At 34.6% G+C, this 23,790-nt stretch overlaps 1 protein-coding gene across 2 annotated transcripts; it reads left to right on the plus strand.

Annotated features, from left to right (window-relative positions):
• The first annotated feature begins 15,942 nt into the window (after nt 1-15,942).
• LOC104234436 (ribosomal lysine N-methyltransferase 4) lies at nt 15,943-23,434 on the plus strand. 2 transcript variants are annotated; one of them, XM_009787998.2, is made up of 5 exons: nt 15,943-16,012; nt 16,097-16,472; nt 18,984-19,180; nt 21,090-21,444; nt 22,249-23,434. In XM_009787998.2, exons 1-5 carry the CDS (start codon nt 16,002-16,004, stop codon nt 22,948-22,950), a joined length of 1,641 nt encoding a protein of 546 aa, XP_009786300.1. In that variant the 5' UTR covers nt 15,943-16,001; the 3' UTR covers nt 22,951-23,434. The 2 variants fall into 2 exon arrangements, with proteins under 2 accessions (XP_009786300.1, XP_009786301.1); XM_009787999.2 differs by lacking the exon at nt 15,943-16,012 and having other exon boundaries at nt 16,226-16,472; nt 18,980-19,180.
• Nucleotides 23,435-23,790: the final 356 nt, after the last annotated feature.

Here is a 23,790-nt window from a genome sequence, read left to right on the forward strand (position 1 = left end):
AGAGGTCCAATGCCTCTTGGACCATAGGTATGGGACAAGTAGTGCATGCATAGAGTACGACTTAGAATTGAATTAGAGCTCTTTTAGGTAAACAACTTTAACATAACAATCAGGTAGCAGGAGATGATAGTTTGTGCCCGCTGAATAATATGAGCAATTCCTTACTTTAAGAGAGTTGCGAAGTATTATCTTAACAATCAACAACTTCAACCTCAACCTCAACACGATAATAGCTTTCACAACTTCAACATCAATAATCTAACAAGAAGATATTCCCACGAAATAACAACTCCAAGTAAGAGTAATTCAATAATAAGAGAGGTAACAACTTCAACTAATGCATGTAAGAGCAAACATAACAATAAACGATAGAACAAGTGCTAGTAACGTCAAATAGAGCATGTGAGAGTAAATTTAATAATAAAAGATATAACATGTCATGACAAATTCGATTAAATGCATGGAAGACGTCTAAAAGTCCAAACCGGTCAAAATGTCACATATAGCCCGTGTACACACTCGTCATCTTGTGTATGTCTTTCACATAATACAAATAACACAATCAACCCAAATCCTAAGGGGTATCCCTCTTTCCAAAGTTAGACACGATACTTACCTTAACTAGGCCAAATCAACCCTCGAAAATAGCTTTCCCCTAAAATTGCCCCACACGGCTCAAATCTAACCAAAAAAGACTTAATATCATCAAACAATGCAAGGGAGCAATTACGATAGATAAAGCTATGATCTTTACGCAATTCTCAAAAAGTCAACAAAAGTCAATTTCGGGTCCGCCGGGTCAAAACTCGGGTTCAAGGGTAGATTTCGACTACCCCATAACCCATGAGTCTATATATGTGTTTTTTTTTTTCAAATCCTGGTCCAAATCGACTCTCAAAACCCAAATTTTTATTTTTCAAAACTTTGATAGAAATCTCTAAAATTCCTCTTTGATTCTCATAAATTTGATGTTAAAATCTCATATATAATCATGAAACATAGTTGGAATCGATTAGAATCACTTATCCAATAATTGTAGATGAAAATCTCCTCTTCAAATTGCCTCATACCGAGTCTAGGATTTTAAAATAAGAGAAGTGAGATGAAATCCCGATTTTTCGACCGTTTGTTCAGCTGTAGATATCTCAATTGCGAAGAATGCCTCGCAATTGCGGCTACTAACAAGCCCCGAAGTCTTCCCTCCTCGCAAATGCAACCCAATTATCACAAATGTGAACTAACCTACCTAGGCCTAGACATCACAAATGCGAAGCAGGTATCACAATTCTGATACTTGAGTCCCCCCGTCATGTTTGCAATTGCGATGATGGTGCTCACAATTGCGACAACTGCAACACTAGCACACTAGCACACTAGCAACCTGTATTTGAATCCAAACCTTTTCGAAATACGTTCAAAACTCACCCGAGCCTTAGGATATCTAAATCAAATAGCCACACAAGTCTAAAAATATCATACAAACTCACTTGTGCGGTCAAAATATAAAAATAACATTTAAACTACGAATCAGATACCAAAACGCATGAATTTCAAAGAAAAGTTCAAGAACCTCTAGAATTGCAACCAAGTGTCTGAATCCTATCAAATCAACTCCAAAAGACACCAAATTTTGCAGACAAGTTTTAAATACCAAAACGGACTTATTCCTAGTCCCAAAATCAAATTCCGTATCCGATAGCCAAAAAATAACCTACGGTTTCTAAACCTCAAATTGATAACTTTCGGTAAAACAAGTCAAATCAACTTAGGGACCCCCTAATTCGATTTTGGCCATATGCCCAAGTCCTTTATTACGGTACGAACCTATCAGAACCATCAAAATACCGTTTTGGGTCATTTTTACAAAAGTCAAACTTAGTCAACATAATTAACTTAGGCTTCATAAGCCAAGAATCAAAGTGTCCAAATCAACCCAAAACCTTCTCGGAACGAAACTGATCAACCCCGCAAGTTATAAAACCATGGATATACATGTGTGAAGAATCAAAAGGAGAAACAGAGTGCAAATACACAAAACGAGCTTTCAGATCGTTATAAAATATTACTCCTAAAGATCCTTTCATATCTCATTTGTTCTTTGTTGACAACCTAACATTGATGACCAAAGTTAATAAAAAAGTGGTGACACTATTCTGCATTGCTTATATCTCTTTTGTGATTTGTATGATAAAAAATTAATTATGGTAAATCGAAAATTATATTTTCAAAAAACTGCAAAAGGAATCCATCAGGGATATTTCTAACCTTCTTGGGATTAAAAGCAATGAATTTTTGGGAGATATCTTGATTTCCCAATTCATACAATTGCCCCTGAACCTAGGGATTTTCACTTCATCTTGGACAATATGAGGTTTAGATTAGCTGCTTGGAAAACAAACTTTATGAATATTACTGGTAGAGTAACTCTAGAAACTTCTACCCTTTCTAGCATTCTCAATCATATAATGCAATATACTATGCTTCCCATAAAAATCCTAAAGGACATTGATAAAATTAGGAGAGACTTCATTTGGGAGACACTAAGAATAAAAAGAAGCTCCATTTTCTAAATTGGAACACTCTTTCGAGAGATAAGGCTAATGGAGGTTTAGGTCTAAGAAAAGCCAAGTCCAAAAATTATGCGCTTCTAAACTCTCTTGCATGGTGCTTATTTAACAAGCCAAATGCTCTTTGGTCTACTGTTCTTATTAATAAATATGTTGCTAGCAAATATTCTCATCACTCTTTTGTTTGGACCAGATTTTAAAGGGATAATGTAGTAAAGATTTGTTTTGGTTAGTACCAAATACTCCACTTTCAATACATGGGACATACGGTGAATCCAAAATGAACCAAGCCTTAAAAACTGCATTGTAGGTCCTCTAACACATTCAGAAAGTTCCCTCACTGTTTCTGATCTTCATGCTAGAAATCAATGTAACCTAACTAGGATATCCTTCTCCCTCCCCCCAGATATAGTTAATGAGATTAGGTCTATAATTTTTCCTATTCACAAATATGTTGATACACCTATTTAGGACCTCAAATATAATTGACTCTTTATCACAAATTCTAGTTATAGTTTATTTGAGGTTCTGAAAGACTCCAAAAAGGACTTTAAATGTACTTGAAAATTACATTGTCCTAATAAGATTAAATTTCTCTTATGGAAATGCTATCATGGCAGACTCCCTTGAAGGGCTTTCCTTAGCCACATAGGCATGGACATAGACGCCATGTGTACAATTTATAGGAGGGAGTAGGAAACTATCATGCATTTTTTTGTGAACTATTCTATTGCAAATTTTTTTTTCGAGTGGCTTAGGTATAAATAGTTCCTCCTCAGTGATACTAATTGCCAATTCACATTGGCTAATTGCACTTCAAGGTATCAACCCTTCATTGCATAACAACTCTATCACCTGGGGAGATATTTTTCCATTTGCTATCTTGAACTTCTGGAACAATAGAAACAAAAATAATGAGAATAATATTAACATTAGTTTCTCCATCTTTCATGTACTACGACATGTTGTAGAATACAATCTCCTTACGGCTCGAGGGAGTAATTTAAATAGAGCTATTCTAGTTTCAATAGTTTGGAACAGGCCCCCTCAGGGTTGGTATAAACTCAATATTGGTGGTGCTTTCAAAGAAAATATCTGTTGTAGCGACGCATGAGGTGTTATTAGAAATAGCAATGCTGATTGAATAGTAGGTTTCCCCAAGTGTATTCATACAAATAGCTCAACACATGCTGAACTCCTAGCCCTTCAACAAGGGATTCAACTAGCCCTTCAGTTAGATATCTAGCAACTGGAAGTGGAATCAGACTCAACTGAGGTAATTACTTACCTACATCAAGGATAACCAACTTTTGACTCTATTATATATAATTGCAGGTGGTTGATATCTCAAATGGAGAGGGTTGTAATCATGCACAACTTCGGTGAATATTTTAGTAATGGAAGCTACCAAGTTGTCCAATATAAATAAATTACTTGTTATGAAATAAAAGCAATTTAGTAAAACATGAACAAGAAATAAAAGCAATTTAGTAAAACATGAACAAGAAATAGAGATAGAGAGAAGGAAGAGATTTTCTTCTTCAATTGTGTGTATTTTTCTATCTATTACAAGGCCTTTATATAAGCATAAAAAGTGAAGAAAATATGTCATTGAACATACAAAATATGTCATTGAATATGTCATTAAGCATTTGAGATGAAGATCATGGAAGAAGAGTAGACATCCACCATAATGTGATATTTATCATAACACTCCCCCTTGGATGTCCAAAGATAATGTGCCTCGTTAAAACCTTACTAGAAAAAAATCCTATGGAAAAAAAATCCTAGTGAACGAAAAAGAGTACACATGTTTAGAAATATGCCTTTTGGTTACCTCGTTAAAAACCTTGCAAGGAAAACCCAGTGGAACAAAACTTTGTAAGGTAAAAAGATTACAATGCGTATTAACTCCCCCTGATGAGAGCATCAATTCACATCCTTGATCATTCACATCCCAATCTTGTACACTAGTTTCTTGAAGGTTAACGTCGGTAGAGATTTGGTGAACAAATCAGCCATACTATCACTTGAAAGAATCTGTTGCACATTGATATCACCATTCTTTTGAAGATCATGTATGGAAAATAACTTTGGTGAAATGCGATTTGTCCTAACTCCTTTTATGAATCCTCCCTTCAATTGGGCTATTCATGATGTATTGTCTTCATACAAAATTGTGGGTAGTTTGTAACACTTCAAATTATTTTTGAGCTCGAATAAGATGTATTATAGACCTCAACCATACACATTCTCGACTTTCTTCATGAATAGTAATTATCTCAGCATGATTAGATGAAGTAGCCACGATTGATTGCTTAGTCGATCGCCAAGATATGACAATACCTCCACATGTAAATACATAGCATGTTTGAGATCAAGCCTTATGTGTGTCAGATAAATACTCCGCATCGACATAACCAACATGATCGGAATTGCAATCATTGCCATAAAATAAGCCCACATCGGTAGTCCTTTTTAGATAGCATAATATGTGTTTGATTTCATTCCAATGTCTCCTTGTAGGAGCACAGCTATATCTTGCTAAGACATTAACTGAAAAAGTTATGTCATGCCTTGTAGTGTTAGCAAGATACATTAGTGCATCAATTGCACTAAGATATGGTACTTCAGGATCAAGAAGTTCTTCATTATTTTTATGAGGTCGGAATGAATCTTTATTTATATCGAGTGATCACATAACCATCGGGGTACTTAATGGATGTACTTTATCCATATAGAATCGCTTTAAAATATTTTCAGTGTATGTTGATTGATGGACAAAAATTTCATCTTTCATATACTCAATTTGTAGACCAAGATGAAATTTTGTCTTTCTAAGATCTTTCATTTCAAATTCTTTCTTTAAACAGTCTACTGCTTTATGAAGCTCCCCGGGAGTTCTAATGATATTTGAATCATCAACATACACGGCGATTACAACAAATTCAATCCGGATCTTTTTACAAGGACAAATTGAATTATTCTTGTACCCTTCTTTCAACAAGTATTTTCTCGGGCGATTATACCACATGCGCCCTGATTGTTTCAATCCGTATAAGGATTATTGAAGCTTTATTTAATAAATTTCTTGGGAACCATAATATGCTTCAAAACAATTTAAATCCTTCAATGATTTCCATTATACACATATCAAATTTTTTATGTATTGCCAGATTAAAACCTGAAATAACTTCATCCACCACAAGAGAACATGTCTCTATATAATCAATGCCAGGATATTTACAAATCTTCTTGTGACACAAGTCGTCTTTATGTCTATCGACTTGTCTTTCTTCGCACAAGAGCACATTTATACCTCCACTGGCTTTACACTTTCAGGTGTTGGGACTATCCGTCCAACTTCACATTTTTCAAGTGAAATCAATCTTGATTGCGTATATTTTATTTTATTTTGGCCAATCATTTTTCTGTCCAAATTTCATGATAGATTTGAGCTCAAGATCCTCATCAATATTAATAATATTGAGCGCTACATTATATTAACAATATCATCGACGATCACTTTACGTCGGTTCATTATTACCTAATAAAGACATAACTTATTGAGATCTCTTTATCTTATTATTTTCAGGTACCTGAGCCTCTCCCATGAGGTCTTATGAAGTGTTATGTCGTGGTGCTATTCTAGGGCACTTGCCTCCTTATTATGACCATTTTGAATATTTGCCCCTCTCCTTCTTCAAGGAGTTTTATCTTTGGAGCCGATTGGTCTGTTACGCTTCATGTGTGCCATAGACTTTGTTCCTCATGGACTTTATTCTATTTGGAGCATTAGCAGCTGAAATATGACATTTAGCTTTGGGTCAGCAAATGCGTCTGGCAATAATTTGTAAATGAATTATCACTTGAACTTCAAGTTCATATTTTCTTGTACGAGGATATATATGTATTCATAATAATTCATTTCACGTATCACTTTCTCAGCTGCCCATTTTCTCCCCCTAATGTTGGTATCACCAACATATTTCCCAACCTTCTTTGGGAACTCATCTTTGTGCTTTTTGGTGGCATAATTAAATCATATAGCACATCCATATTTCTATATAGAAATTATTTGGTTCCTGACCCTGAACCGATTGTGATAGGGAGAAATTTTTATAATATGGCTAGATGCGTACAAGTGTTGTTGTATATTAAATAATACATCTCATACCAAATTTTATTTTTGGGAGTTTTGTTCTCATAACCAATGATTTAGCTATAATTGGAGGCATACAAATTCTGCTATACCAACTTGGATTTAAAAACCAGTATTATTAAGATAAATCATCATAATTTATATTCTGGAACTGTGCTCTAATAACTTGAGCAAGCAATCTTCCAAAAGCCAAACTGCAAGTTGATAACAAATGCACATGTGACCATAGAATAGATGCATCTATTAAAATTGTCCACATGGCAGGTGACCGGACCCATATATTTATCACCTTTTATTTGTTCCAAAAATCAAGGGATTCAATCCCAACCTTAACTGGTATATCATGAGAATAAGCAGCACAACATAATTCTTGAAGAATCTTCTATTCTTCAATATATGCCAATATAATTCTCAATTATTTTTTCGCATCATAATTGAACCAGGATGATCAACCGGTTATGCCAACTAATATTTGTTTTAGTAAACTTCTAGTTTACTTGTGGCATATAATTTCATCATCATGTTTATATTTGTATAGTACAAATAGAAAGAAAATCGGGTAACCTTTCATATTTATCCAGTATGATTATAGAAATATGAAGATATTCAATCTTATTTATAGTCTCAATATGCCAACCACTTTGACTTATACATTTGAAACTCAAAAAGTTTCTTTTGAGACTTTACAATATCAATGTTATGAATAATTTTATTCATCCGGATAGTAACAAATTAGTTTTTTTGGAGCTCTTAACAACTTTTGTACTACAAGATCTTTTATCATACCATTCATATGGTAAATGTCTCTTTCACGGAGAAACTTATGTCATAATAAATTGTCATGATCAGAATTATCATAAGCAAAATCATTTCTTGCTTTAATTTTGCCTTTAATAACTTTTATAAGGCATGACAAAATAATATTTGGCGTATCACATGTACGCGACCAATGACATATTCATGTAACCACACAATAATATTTATTCTCTTTATTTCACTCAAACCTCCCTTAGAGGTGAGTTGTGTGGTATTCATATAATCATGAATTGCATGTCTTTATTCATTGCTTTTATCACATATTGTCACATTCAACTTTAGGAATGGGTTTGCATTCTCAATGCTTATCACAAGTCACATTCTTTTCAAGGAATGGATCATAATCAGGAGCGTGTTTTATTATTTTCATACCAATTTAATGGTAAACATTGCCTTCACATTCTGAAGGACTATTTTGAGAACCCTTATTGTTCTCCTTTTATAATCATAGTGATGATTATTATTATTTTGATCTTTGGAATGCCCACGTTCGTTGTTCAACCACTTGTCTTTATTTAAACTTATTATGCACTGCTACCACATTCACTTCAAGAATGGAGCAAATCAAGTGGGACAATCTTTATGCCTTTAATGAAAAATATATTATTTTTCTTTAGTCATCATTATATCATCAATATGGTATAGTGAGACTCAAACCCAATGTCTTACCAATATAAAGACATGTTAGGCCATAATAAATTGGGACTCAAACCCAACTCTTATCATTATGGAGCATCCCGATATCTTACCCTCAATTAATGTCATAATAGGCTAAACAATATTGAGATTCATTCTCAAGCCGTAATTTCAATCACATGCCAAGAAAGTTATACACAACTAATTTGCAACTTAGCAAATTAAATTTGCTTTCTTAAATAAGTGTACAAATCTCAAATTAGCGTTTATTTGTAGCATCTATATGAAATACAACCGTTTGTAGTCAGAATATTTCTTCTAAATTCTATTAGAGTTTAAATGGATTATAAAATTAATATTTATTGAGCCTCTCTCAAAAATATTGTTGTTTTCGGGTTATACCCTATCTAATGGATTTGGTTTAACGCCATGACTTTCCTTCACTCAATTCAACCAAGCAATTAGTGAATAAATTTATCAAAAGTACACCATATAGGTAACAACACATATATAATACTAATACATAAATTCAACATTTATATTACCTGAAAAGTGACATTATAGGTAACAACTTACCAGTTGTAGCTTGTGCATCATTCATATAAAATACTTGAAAATGGTAAGTCAGTAGCAAGCATCAAGTAGGTCATGGATAAAAAAATACCTCTTCTAGTAGTCATACTAATCGTTGTTTGCTTTCAAATGATACGATCATAAATTATGAATACTTTCTCAATAGCTGGTTTGTTTTCCAAATTTCAAAGAAGTAATTAATTAATCTAGATAAAGATGTGAAGTATTTCTTGTTTTCTTTAAGATGATTTATGTTTCTAATCAGTAGGGGTGTTCATAAAAATTCGAAAACCCGAACCAAACCAAACCGACAAAAAAACCGATACTTTTTGGTTTGGTTTGGTTTTGGTTTTAAAATTTAAAAACCGATCAAATTTGGTTTGGTTTTGGTTTTAATTAAAAAAACCGAACCAAACCGAATATAGGAGTAGCTATTTTAAATTTATTATTACACCTATATATATGTATATTTTTATACAAAGTTTTAAAATTTTTATAGTAAATATTAATCGTTTGCAATTTTAGTACAGTTCTTTACCTTTACATTCTAGTTTAATTGGTAGTTTTCTTTTGTTAAATGTAAGAATCTATTTCATGTTAAAAATAATATATTTTTAATTGAGTCCTTAAATTATTCATCACTATTTGATTCAATTATCATCAATATATCTTGGTAAATAATATATTTCTCAAAGGACAATTGATTTGATAGTGTTAAGTTGAAAATGTGATCGCCGAAATGTGTGTTTGGTAGTGTATGTCTTATATTTAAGAAAAAACCGACAAATAACCAAAAAATCAAAAAACTGACATAAACCGAATCGAGAAAAAACCGACATAATTGGTTTGGTTTGGTTCTAATATTTGAAAAACCGACTTACTTGGTTTGGTTTCTTTTTAGGGAAAAATCGATCCAAACCGAACCATGAACACCCCTACTAATCAGTATGACCATTTTTTTATGCAAGTGCAAAGACCCAAAAGGAAAAAAATATTCATCCAAGTAAAAAAATATTAAAAGCGGCAAGACAGATTGAAGATAGTTAGCACACAAATAATCATAAGACAACTTATATAACATATCCTTGGTTACCATGACATGCATCATATCAACAATTAACTGCTACTATGATTTTCACATATAGAATTTCAAAAATTTCATTCCATTCATGTGATATAAAAGATGTAATATTGATATGTGCTTATGCAATACATGTGTAGTACGAAGTTGTGTGCATACGAGATATTAGAGGAATGACAAGTATAAGATAATCATACCTTCTTACGTTTCATTACTTACCATATGTAGTTTCTCTTTACATCTAACCAAGAGATGATATGTATGACTTCTAATTGCAATCTCTGTAGATATATATACAATTGGCTAGAGACTCGTGCTGATAACGTATTATGAAATAAAAGCAATTTAGTAAAACATGAACTAGAAATAAAAGCAATTTAGTAAAACATGAACAAGAAATAGAGATAGAGAGAAGGAAGAGATTTTCTTCTTCAATTGTGTGTATTTTTCTATCTATTACAAGACCTTTATATATGCATAAAAAGTGAAGAAAATATGTCATGGAATATGTCATTGAATATACAAAATATGTCATTGAATATGTCATTAAGCATTTGAGATGAAGATCATGGAAGAAGAGTAGACATCCACTATAATGTGATATTTATTATAACATTACTCGTTTTGTAATACCACCACATTTTATCATGGCAAGGATGCTGACACATAAAAAAAAGGTATTTTATTGATTAATTTATCTCTCAAGATGTATGTAAGTCCTTAGCCAAACTTGGCAATTTGAATGGCCTTCATGGCATAAAGTGTCTTCTGTAATGAATCAAGGGGATATCACATCCCTTGAAGCTGACTAGTTCATTTCAAATAAATGTCTTTATTTTAAAAAATAAATAAACTAAAACAATGTAAAGTATAGGAGTTAATTGTAGTTAGCGTTTTGCCATAGATTTCCAAATTTATTTTGAAAAATCTGATTTGAGTGAAGTTTGGTTTCAAGATGAAAATGTGTTTGGACATCAGTTTTCAAAACATATTTCACTTTTTTTTGAAAAAAATATGAAACATGACTTATACCCACAAGTTCTAAAAACTATCACAAATACCCAACAATACCTTCATCAATAACATTCATTATATTATCATAAACCATAGTCCTGAACACAAATAAATTTGGTATAAAATTATCATTTTTTATAATAAACTACATAATACACTATCATATGACCGAGAAGACGAAGTACCATTGTTACAAAATAATAAAAGATGGGCTCTTTTATAAAATATAAAAGTTTGAATTTTTTTTAAAAAATATAATAGTAATATTTTGGGCCAAAACCAGTTCTTGGAATCTAGGTTTTGGAAATTTGCCAAAAGATAAATAAAATTTATGAACATATATTTATAAAAAAAATAATATATTTTGACAAAATCTAATACCTTAACGGCCCATAATAAAAAGCACTCTCCAAGGACCACTAACAACTTCCAATAAAACATCTGAGGCTTTACCGGAAATTTTCTTAACTTTATGGGTCTTACAAGATCTTCTGCCTAATGCTGCTCGGTGGGCCGGGCCTGAACCGGACCGGACCGGGCCCGCGGTCCTAACTGGCCTGGTGGGCCTGGTGGGCCGGTCCTGGGTGGGCCGGTCTTGGTGGGCCTCTGAGCCCGTCACGGGCTGGTCTCCATGGTTGAGCCCACGAGCCCGGGACCGTTTGGCCCGGGACCGGCAGGCGGGCCTGGGCCGGGCCTGGCGGGCCCAACGGCTATTTTTCAAAAAAAAAAAAAAAAAAATCAAACGGCCATATTTAAAATCTAGCCGTTTGGGCTGAAAATATGACCGTTTTTAAGTTAAAAAAATGGCCATTTGGCCCCCAAACTTTATTTTAACCCCAAACTTTATATAATTACACTTTTCCTCATTTCTCAACTATAAATACCCCCTCATTCTTTCATTTTTATTCACCAATTCATCAATATCTCTCAATATCTCTCAATCTCTCTCAATCTCTCTACTACAATTACTTAATTTATTGTTGAAATTTCGTGAAAAATTGTGAAGTTGTTGAATTGAAGTTTTCAAGTGTTCAACGATTTTCAATTTTCAAGAAGTTGTTCGGCAATCCGGTAAACTCGTTTCAACTCTTACGTTTTTAGAATATATTTTTGTGTGGTTTAGTTTGCATAATTATAATTAATATGGCATTTACTTTGAAAAAAATGTTTGGTAAAGGAAAAGATAAAACCGGTGAAAGTAGTGGCCAACCAACTACCCTTCCCCCGGCTCCCCGACCTAGAAAAGATAAGCAAGTTGAAAGTAGTCGCCAACCTAGACGTCCTCCTCCTTCCGTAATTCTTGATAGTGATCACCCTTGTTTTCAATTTACCGATAGTGAATTTTATCATAATGTTGCACCAGGTGATAGATTAGATGATGAAATTATGAATGCTCTTTATCCTAATGAAACCATCTTAGAAAATAATGAGGAAAATGAGGATGATGATGAAACTCAAGCACCGGATTTAGATGATACACCTACTAGTCCTCTTAATAACCCAAGTGATGCACCGGTCGACCCACCTGTAGAAACTCCTACTTTTAATAGAGAACCTGCTAAACGCTTAGAAACATCATTAGTTTGGAATTTTTTTACTCAAGTAAGAGAAAAAAATAAGGCTAAGTGTAAAACTTGTGGGAAATTAATGTCGCATAAATATGTAGGAGACCGTAGCGGCACAGGTAGTTTGACTAGGCACATAAAAACACACCCTAGAGATAAGGCTAGATTTTTTCAAATGAAAGCGCATCTAGAGGGGACAAGTGTAGATTCTGCGATTAACCCTAGTACAGGTTCAAATCTAGTTCAACCAGGAATTAACACTGTCACTGGAGGTATTTTATATTACGATCCAAATAGAGATCGTGAAGAATTAGCAAAGATGATTACTGTTATGTGCTTACCTTATACTTTTGCTTCTAATCCTAATTGGGTTCATTATATTAGAAGAGTGTTTAATCCTACTTATAAAGGTTGGCCTCGCGCAACAGTTAAGAGTGATATTTATAAATTCAAACATGAATATGAACAATATTTGCGTTATTTATTTACTCATATACCTAATCGGATTTCTATTACTACTGATATTGGTAGAAGTGGTAATGATTGTGATTACCTAACTGTTACAAGTCATTGGATAGATGAAGAATGGATAATGCAAAAACGCATAATTGCATATAGAATAATTAATTCGCGTCACACAGGTAAATTTATAGCTAACACTGTTGCAGATATTTGTAGATATTTTTGCTTTAGCGATAAAATAATGGCAATTTCAATGGATAATGCTTCTAGTAACACCAGTGCTATAGGCATGCTTACAACAACACTAAATCCTGCATTTACTAATATTTTCCATGTTAGATGTATTTGTCATATTTATCATTTAATTGTCGGTGATGGTATGCGAATATTAAACATAGAAATTGAAAAGGTTAGAATGGCTCTTAATTGGCTTTTTTATTCAAACCGTAGAAGTAGACTTAGAGAGTATTTTAAAAAATGTGATGAATATGGCCTTAGAGAAAGAAAGGTTCCTAAACCTTGCCCGACTAGATGGAATTGTATGTACGAAAGTTTAGTAGTAGCATATGAATATAGAAACCCAATTAATGCAACGTTTAATTCTCGGGTAGGTGGTGAAGATGATGATGAAATGCTTACCACTCAAGATTGGACTAATGTTAAAATTCTTTTAGATTTTTTAGAACATTTTCAAATTGCAACAAATGCATTTTCTGGGCAATATTATCCTACTATTTCAAACTGTTTAGTTTATATTGCAGCACTATCTGATTTGTTTGTTGAATTTAGTGAGGGTGGGGATATTTATGAACTTGCTATAAATGAAATGAAACAAAAGTTTAAAAAATATTTTTTTCCTATCCCTCCTATTTATGGTCTTGCTGCAATGCTAAATCCTACAATGAAATTGGGAGGTCCTCATTTTTGGTATTCAAATATTTATAAGGCTTTAGATCTTTCAAATGAGGAAATTGCGACACTTGCAGATGCAAAAGCTTCAATTAAGATTAACGCTCAAACAGTTTATAATGCTTATCAACTTGCCTTAGAGCATGCTAGGCCAACTATTCCAACCCCTACTTCGTCTAGCTCACAATCCTCTAAAAGAGTTGCGGGCTTAAAAGCTCTTAAATCTTGGACGGAGTTCAGGGGGTCTCAAGGTGAAAATTATGATGAAACTTCACATCTAAATGAGCTTCAAGTTTATTTGTCTCAGGGACTTGAAAAGGAGAATCCAGACGGCTCTTTTGATCTTTTGGAATGGTGGAAGGCAAGGGAAAAACATTTTCCTGTTCTTGCAAGGATGGCTCGGGATATTTTATCAATTCAAGCTTCAACTGTTGCATCAGAGAGCGCTTTCAGTCAAGCAAGACTGCAAATAGGTGATCATAGAGCGTCTATGAGGGATAGCTTGGAAAAATCAGTACTGTTTAGAGATTGGATCCGCTCGGAAAGAAGAAACTTTGGAATTGCAGAAGCACAACCGGCGATAGATGAAGCTTATGAAGAAATGATAGCGGAACTTACGGAGGATTCGGCTTCGCCCGGAAGTGGTGATGAACAAGCTTCTTTTCCACCACCACCAACGCAACCTCCTCCGAACCTTGAAGGATTTATGAGATTTGTTAGAGATAATACATAGAATAATATGTAACTTGTATTTTGGCACATCTTCCTTAGTTTTTTTCCTTCTAATGGTGGTATTAGTACCTTGTTGTGCTCATTCCATTGGGGGAAGGATGACTAAGAAAGATATGTCATTTTTTGGTAATAAAATTTATTGCTTCTACCCATGAGCTTCTTTTCGCAATATTTCTTTGTCTATACTTAGAATTATTTATATGCTACAATATATACATAATATACAATATATATACTACAAGAAAATATATTTATAAGCTACAATATATACATAAGATACAATATATATACTACAAGAAAATATATAAGAGAATATATATACATAAGATACAATATAATATACTACAAGAAAATATATTATGCTACAATATATACATAATATACAATATATATACTACAAGAAAATATATTTATAAGCTACAATATATACATAAGATACAATATATATACTACAAGAAAATATATAAGAGAATATATATACATAAGATACAATATAATATACTACAAGCAAATATATAAGAGAATATATATACATAAGATACAATATAATATACTACAAGCAAATATATTATGCTACAATATATACATAATATACAATATATATACTACAAGAAAATATATTTATAAGCTACAATATATACATAAGATACAATATATATACTACAAGAAAATATATAAGAGAATATATATACATAAGATACAATATAATATACTACAAGAAAATATATTATGCTACAATATATACATAAGATACAATATATATACTACAAGAAAATATATTATGCGAATATATATACATAAGATACAATATATATACTACAAGAAAATATATAAGAGAATATATATACATAAGATACAATATAATATACTACAAGAAAATATATTATGCTACAATATATACATAATATACAATATATATACTACAAGAAAATATATTATTATGCGAATATATATACATAAGATACAATACATATACTAAAAGAAAATATATAAGAGAATATATATACATAAGATACAATATAATATACTTCAAGAAGTGATATTTATGCATGACAATTTAGTGTTTTACTATTGTTTTGTTATTTTCTTTTTCGTCAAACACTTTAATAATTAGATATACATATATACTACATATTAATATAGCCATGATACTACAAGAAATTGTCTTAAAAAAAAAAACCCGCTAGGCCCGCGAAGCCCACGAGCCCGGCCCGTTAAGCACAGGACCATGTGGGCTTAGGCCCGTCACGGACCGGTTCCACCCATTAGGCCCACGAAGACCGGGACCGCCAGGCCCGGGACCGCCAGGCCCGGGACCGCCAGAGCCCGGGACCGCGAGGCCCGGCCCGTTAGGCCCACTAAGGCCCGGGCCCGGGACAAAATACAGCATTACTTCTGCCGGTCCTTTTCTTCCTCTTTCAAAAATATCCTCGTCTGCTTACTATCCCTACCTTCGGCCTCCGCTCTCCGCCGCTGCTGTAACAATGGCAACCAGGTATGCCACCGCCGAAATATTCACACATTATTTCTCCTCTTTCTCTCTGAATTAACGTTTGAATGTAACATGTTTTTGCGGTAGGAAACTGAGAGCATTCAAGAAATGGATGAAGTCGCAAGGCGTAGATTGTAGCGACGCGCTGGACCTGGTACTGACGGCGAACTCCTCGGAAGTGTCCGTAAGAGCATTGTGTGATCTCCACGAAGGCGATGTGGTTGCGAGGATTCCGAAGGACAGTTGTTTGACGATTAAGACTTCTGGTGCGCGGCAAATTATCGAGGAAGCGGAGCTCGACGGCTACTTAGGTCTAGCAGTTGCGGTCATGTATGAGCGAAGCCTGGGTCCGCTATCTCCTTGGTTTGGTTATCTGCAACTGTTTCCTTATTCTGAACCTATCCCCCTGCTCTGGTCCCTATCTGAAATCCACTCCCTTCTCGCCGGAACTGAGCTCCACAAGGTTACCTCAATTTTCCACTCTCTCTCCTTTTCTTATTTCTATTAGAATATACCGCGTTTGAATTTTGATGCAAATATCTATACAGAAGGAAGCATAGTTAACCATACAAGGGAAGAACTTAGGTCCAAAGTTTTTGCTTCTTCTCAAGAGTATAGCCTGGCTGTTATGCTACTATAGAGAATTTCCTAGCAATTTTATCCGAGAAGCTTGCATGTTTATTCTATAATCATTTTTGGTGTAGACGACTTTGCAGGTCGAGTTCTACTCTGGTTGAAAGTACTTTATTGGGACTTGTTAAAAAAATAGTTTTGTCAAGATGTTTTGTGGCAACTTGTTTGCAAGATGAAATAAGTTGACTTGTAATTTTATGAAAAAAAAAATTGTACAACTTTGAGTGAGTTGGGCATGAAACTCAGTGACGGAGGGAGAGTGTGTTTACTCTGTTCAACTGAACTCAATGTTTTGGCATGGAGCATAAATATGAATGTAAAAGATCACTAAAATTTTGACAAATATTATATTTGAACTTAAAATTTCAAAAGTGTAATGGGTTCAGTAGCAAGAACCTGAAGAGGATACAAATTGATACCCAAAAACATGAAATTAGAACAATACAACTAAGAACAAGATAGGGAGAAAGAGATAACAAGCAATTCCAAGGAAGAAAGGACAATTCTAATAATTAAAATAGCATTTAACTCTACAAAATAATCCAAGGAAGAAGAGAAATAGCTCATACTAGGAATTCAGACATAAATGAATTCAACAGAGGTTCAAACTAAAGAGATAGAAGGGTTTAATCCCTAAACACGAAGTAATCTAACTAAGAAGTGTTTAATCTCTACAATTCATCCAACGCTAACCAAGGCAAATGACCTAAGACATAGCTATTTATAGTAACTGCTGATGCCTATTACAGAAATGGCCATAATGGCCTTAATTGCAATTGTAGAATCTGACCGCCTGAAATAGTGCATCGTGATCGCGATAAAAGCCTCATGATCGCGCTTTATTGTGTGATGATCTTATCAGCAAACACGGACTCTATCTTCGTGAATGCAGGCCATTGTTTCCAGGTGTCCCAACGCGATAGCGCCCGCTGTAGCACGATAACAGCCAATGCCCTGTAGCAGCATCTTTGCGATCATGGCTTAGTCCACGTAATGGCGGTTCAGTAGATCCTTTACAGCTTTGCGAAATTGACAAGAAATATTGCAATCACGATATGTCACATGACAACCCAGAAACAACATTCTTCAGCTGGATTTCTAACTTGATCTTGGACCTTTTGAAACCCTCCATGTCCTTGATATCTACATATATGGGACTCATGCTTTACGTGCTTGGCCGGAATGTATCATCTTCATTTGAAGATGAACTCTTCAAATTTAAATTTTAGATCCGCTTCTGATGCAATTTAGTTACAGCTTGGTGTCAGGTGGCTTTCAATTTGATTGCAACTTGCGGGAGTTGGCGTGCAATTTGATTACAACTCTGAGTGAGTTGCCCACTTGGTGTTGGTGAAATAATCAACTCAATAAATAGACAGCTGTACTGTACCCTTACTGTGGAGAGCTAACGATAAAGAAAAACAAAACGATTGCTGTAGAGATGGTAAACCTTAGTGCTAAGATGGCTGACATGTTGACTACCTTCACTACTAGAAGAAAACCCAAGTAGTCTAATCTAATCCATCATGTATTTCCAAAAAAGCAGCCTCCAGCTATGTTGCTCGGACTCTACAAAAATGTGATGTTGTCGGATCCTCCAAAAGTAGTGTATTTTTGAAAGATCCGCGAGGGTCCGGCAACATTTTTGGAGAGTCCGTGCAACATAGACCTCCAGTAGGAGCTACAATGCCCAGTTGCCCACTCTGAGAACAAGAAGGAACTGAGCACCCCTCCGAATAAATATAACCGAGTCTCTTTTTCATTATTTGCAGCTCAATAATCTTTCTGTGCGGAATCAGGAAACTTATTCCTATTGGAAATATTATGTTGGGACTTTCTAGGGTGAGATTATTAATGTTTCAATACTTCAGAAAGCAGATTTAAATGTAACTGACTGCCGGAAGAGTCAAAGACTTGTGCTCTGTAGGGGTTGAAAATCCTTTTGCAAATATTAGAGTGAGCATTTTTTTTGGTTTACTTGTGCAACACCGAAGAAACTCCAGTAATCATTGATGAAAAGGGTGCTTTTTGTAGAGAATCACATTTTTGTTTAGATCTCTCTACCTTATGTAAAACTGCTTGTATATTTGTGTTTCCCCCCAATAAAGCAATAAAATTATTACTTTTTAAATTAAAAAGGAAAGATTGCTGATGGTGCTACATTGCCTATGTTACTGCTTCTGGTTGGTGAACTTCAATGTAGAAGAGAGGGAAAGGCTTTTCTGCAATGTATTTGCTGTTTTGCCTACTTTTTAGCTATTTGAAGCTTGATCATGTGTACTAACAGCTTTGGTCTGTTCTTATTTCTATTGTGTGACCATTTCAATGTATTTGTAGGCAGATAGTTAAAGACGACAAGGAACTTATCTACGAGGACTGGAAAGAGTGTATTCAGCCTCTTTTAACTTCAGGTTCTTTACAGCTTAAACCAGAATATTTCGGTGTTGAGGAGTATCTTGCTGCAAAAAGTCTAATTGCCTCACGGTCATTTGAAATAGATGATTACCACGGATTTGGAATGGTTCCCTTGGCCGATCTGTAAGTACACCTGACAGTGACAAATTTTTTTGCGTCATGTCTTACTGCTTCCTCGACTTCTCGCTTCCTGAAAGTCGCACCTCCAACCAATATGTTTAGTCATTTTAGACATTTATTTTAGATCCTACGCTTTCTAGATGTCTTTAAGTCCTATAAGAGATTTATACGCTTTCTAGTACTGTTATATTTATTTTTATTTTGGATAATAGTTGTTGTTCGTCGGAGGTATCAAACTGTTTCCTGGTCAATGATAGTTGCTGACTCATATCACCTCTCTGCTGTGAGGGGATCATATGTGCATTGTACTTCATGATGTTACGCGATGTAATTCCCTAAATTTTCGTTAGTGTTGCTTCATGATAATTATTAAATCTATGGCTTATGTATGCATATGAGCAGTGGCATGTTTTTGAATTTTATTAACCTAACAACCTTGCTCAAAAAGTCGAGATTTATTCAGCGTTATCCCATCACTTACGTCCGGCTCTTATATCCTCAACATTTTTCAGCTTTATGTACATTCATACTCGTATCACTTCATTGTTTCGTAGTTACCTAGTTTTGCTGTATTTTGTGGCTTCTATCGGCTATCGTCTTCCTCTTGTCCCATTTCTCCCACGTTCCAACATTTATGCGAACCTATTAACTGGGCACGAAGCTTAAGAAACAAATGAAGACTTCTAAAACTTGTGGTCCAAGCCATAACATTTGTGTGACTATAATTCTTTTGAAACTTGTGGTATTAAACATGCCAAAGTTTTTGTATGGCTATTAAAGCTTCTTATTGATGGTAGAATTGGAAGTTTAAGTTAATTTGTTTCCAAATCTGGAAATAGGTTATTCTTTTCGGAACGGACTAAAAGGAAATATGTTCACATAAATTGGAACGGAGGGAGTAATAGGTATATGTGTTGCTTGTAATACAGTATATTAGGGCTAGACGATGTGGAACAAACTACTGGACTGGTGAAAATATTAAGTGAACTACCAGAAAGTTGCTTCCCCAAATAGTACCCTTGCTTGTTTGAGAAAACTTTTTATAGATAATTCCAGAGAGCAACTTCATTATAAAGAGCTTTCTTGACTGAGGTTCCAAGTGAAGCAGTAAGGAGAATTACACATACTCCAGTCGTAGTCCCCTAGCTTTGAATAAAACCAAAATACTCTTCAATTCAGTATTAACTGCGTACACGCTTAACAATATTATTGTTGTTTCTGGTCAGACTAGTAAGGGTTTTCATTGTGGATCTATATCAGTAACTTATTACCTTGAGTACATGCAGATCCTCTCGGAATACCTTGAATATTATGTGTTTAGAGCTCAGTAACCCATCAAAAGTTAGTTCTTTAACTACTTGTTGGATCAAAGTCTTGCCAAAGTTACCGGTGTTGTTCAGCTGGAACTTTGGCAAAAAATATTTGGGCTATGTGGAGAGAAAGAAATAAGAGAGCTTTTGAGGGTGTAGAGTTGGATTTTGTACAGTTGAGGAGTCGTCTTTTGTCCCTTATTTCTTTTGGTGCACCCATGATACTCCTTTTTTAATAAAAGATTGGGTGTCATTCGTAGAAAACCATTTCTTTTGTAGGTTAAGTTTTGGGTATACTTCTTGTATACTGGCGCTTTCTATGCCCACACATCAAATATAAAAAATAAAAAGAAGACTCCAGTGGGGAGAGCATTTGAATGTAGAATGTTTGTTTTCCTTCCCTACAACCAATTAGACATATTTCATTTAAGGCAAGTAGCCACCTTTTAAAACAATTAAATGCTCTCTACTACCTTGCGATTGGTGTTTACAGCTGATTTCATATTCTTGTACCCGTTTATAAAATTATGGTCGTCTTGATTTTGCTTTGGAGGGTTCCTCTTAAATAAGTTCCTCTCACCCTAACAACTTTTAATGTGCAGCTTTAATCACAAGACTGGTGCTGAGGATGTGCATTTCACATTGGTATCTTCTCATTCTGAATTGGATAATGATGCTGATCACGGCAAATATGAAAATAATAACAACGGACCAACCAAGAGGAACTCTCATTCAGGAGGTGAATGCTTCAGTGTGAGTGACTTGGAGTCTTCTCATTCTGAATTGGAAGATGATGCTCACAATGATAAGCATGAAAATAGCAACCATGAACCAACCAAAGCTCATTCAAGAAGTGAATCTATTAGCGGGAGTTACTCGGAGTTCTCTTCAGTTTCAGGGGATGATCTTACAGACTTAGAAATGATCATGGTGAAAGAGGTCAAAGCCGGGGCTGAGGTGAGATCTTTTTTATCTGAAATTGTTATTCAAATAATAATTACTCTGTCACACAGATGTACAATTTTTTTATCTTGCTTTAGTTGGTGTTACACCAAACTACTTTGATTTTGTGAATTAGATCCTGACAGTGTTCTGACGGTTCTTTAGCATAATGCTATTCCACAGTGAGACACAAATATGCCCGTTAATCATTTAAAGCAACACAGCAAGAGAAAAAACTGAAACTTTACTTTCCTCTTGAGCATAGGAGTAGCTGAAAAGTAGCTGCAATGGAAATATCTATTTATTATCTAAAATCTAAGCTGTATTCTCTTGGGGTCGTTTGGTTGGAGGGTTAGGGTAAATAATTTCAGAATAAAATTTCGCAGAAAGTAATACAATGTTTTGCTGGCCGGATAAGAAAGAGTAATCCCTGCATAAAATATGGTGTTTGGTTGGACGTATAAGAATTAAATAAAAAATACTTTAAAATAGGTAATCCCTACATAATGTTCCCCGACTTTTATTCAACGCATAACAATCCCTACATTATTATTCTATGTTATAAGAATCCTTTAAGTATTATTCACCACATGAATGATCTCATTATAATCCCCACATAACTAGTATGCAAACAAAATGGCCCCTTATTGTTTAATTGATATGCCTTAACTGGTTTGTGAACAGCTTCCATATTAGTGTTCCTGTGTAGATTCACGTTTCGTATTAAATTGATAAAGAATATGTTTGTTTGTTATATAGTCTCTACCTTTTCACTGGTTGATCATTCTCTTGGCTTGGCTTCTTTCTAACTCTTTGTAGGTATTCAATACCTATGGGTCTTTAGGTAATGCTGCTCTGCTACACAGGTATGGTTTTGCAGAGGCTGATAACCAGTATGACATTGTGAACCTAGATCTGGAGCTTGTACTTCACTGGAGTTCATCTCGGTTTTCACATCGCTACAGTCGGAGGAGGTTATCACTGTGGAAAAAATTAGATTATTCTGGATGCATTAGCCAAAACTCCGAGTATTTCGAAATTTCATTTGATGGGGAGCCACAAGTTGAGCTGTTGATTTTGCTATACATAATGTTATTGCCAGATGAAGTATATACGGAACTTGATCTTGCAGTGTCTATCACGGGTGATTTTGAGAAGTCCATGAGCTTTACATTATCAAAGAAAGGTATTATTTTATTTGGAAATAGTTTAGAGTTAAGCAACAGAATGTTGCTGACAGATGGAGTTTGTGCGGCTCTGTCGGCACTAGCAGATATTCGAGAAAGTTTATACGGTTCAAATTGTCTAGAAGATGATATCAAAACTTTGAACTGTTGCTGTCTGGTGAAAGAACCTAAGAGATATTACTCATCGGTGCTGCGCATCAGTGAAAGAAGGATCCTTGAAAAGCTAAGGTGTTATGCCTCTGCTAGGAGGGAGACAAAACAAGAAAAAGGGCAAAGACCGCATGATTTTTATCAACTATGTACTACGATTACTGCTAGAGTTGTTCCTCGATGAGAGGTGCAGACCAGACGGAGTTCCACCTTGAATTCCATCACCATACTCCTGGCAACCAAAGTTCCTTAATCGTTTCTTGGGCTTCTTTGTTATCCTCGAAATTGTTCAGCAAGACTCCACTGTGCATCAAACAAGGATATCACTCTCACCACTTACCAGTTTCACATGCAGATTAGTTATATTTGTTCTGGAATTGGCATGAGCTGGCAATGCAATTCCAATGACAGTTGCAGTATTGTGAGCACATTCTCCCTTGTTATGGAATCTATTATTACCTATATCCCAGCATTTATCTTAGTTGTTTTGGTCGGTACAGTAGCTTGCTTAATAAGAAAGCACTACATAATAGGTATGTAGTGCTTTCTTATTTATGCAGTGTTCATCATATCTTTGGAAAAAACTTTAAATTGAAGTCTCTTATTGTAATCCTATGGAAGTTTTCGTTGCTGAATCTAGATTTGCTGGCTATTGATGTTCTTTTTCACCCTTGTGATGTTATGTCGATGAAATCATAAATATCTTATTAGGACTTTTCGGCTTATCTACGCGTTTGGTAAAGTTAAAAGTGCTTATAAGTCAAAAATAAGCTAAAAGCCATAAGTTGGTCACCCCCAGCTTATGAATTTTTAGCTTATAAGCACTTTAAGTTTGACCAAGATTTTTACTATTTTATCCTTAAAATATTTCTTTTTAGAATAAAACTCCTACATCGATACTTAATGCCTCAAGTATCTTTTCAACCTAACCCCCTGATTGTGTATTAATCTTTGAAATGTATGTAATAAATGAGGACATATCAAATTTTTGGTGTTTGCTTTCTAAGTGTTGTGGTGACGAAGA

This window comes from Nicotiana sylvestris, chromosome 6 (genome assembly GCF_000393655.2).
Source record: "Nicotiana sylvestris chromosome 6, ASM39365v2, whole genome shotgun sequence".
In the NCBI taxonomy this organism is placed as follows: Eukaryota; Viridiplantae; Streptophyta; class Magnoliopsida; order Solanales; family Solanaceae; genus Nicotiana; species Nicotiana sylvestris.

Excerpts from the sequence above, each read along its gene's own strand:
- LOC104234436 (XM_009787998.2), top strand. Across the intron at positions 19,181-21,089 it reads ATGGTTCCCTTGGCCGATCT|CTTTAATCACAAGACTGGTG; the intron begins GTAAGTACACCT and ends TTTAATGTGCAG. Across the intron at positions 21,445-22,248 it reads AGGTCAAAGCCGGGGCTGAG|GTATTCAATACCTATGGGTC; the intron begins GTGAGATCTTTT and ends AACTCTTTGTAG.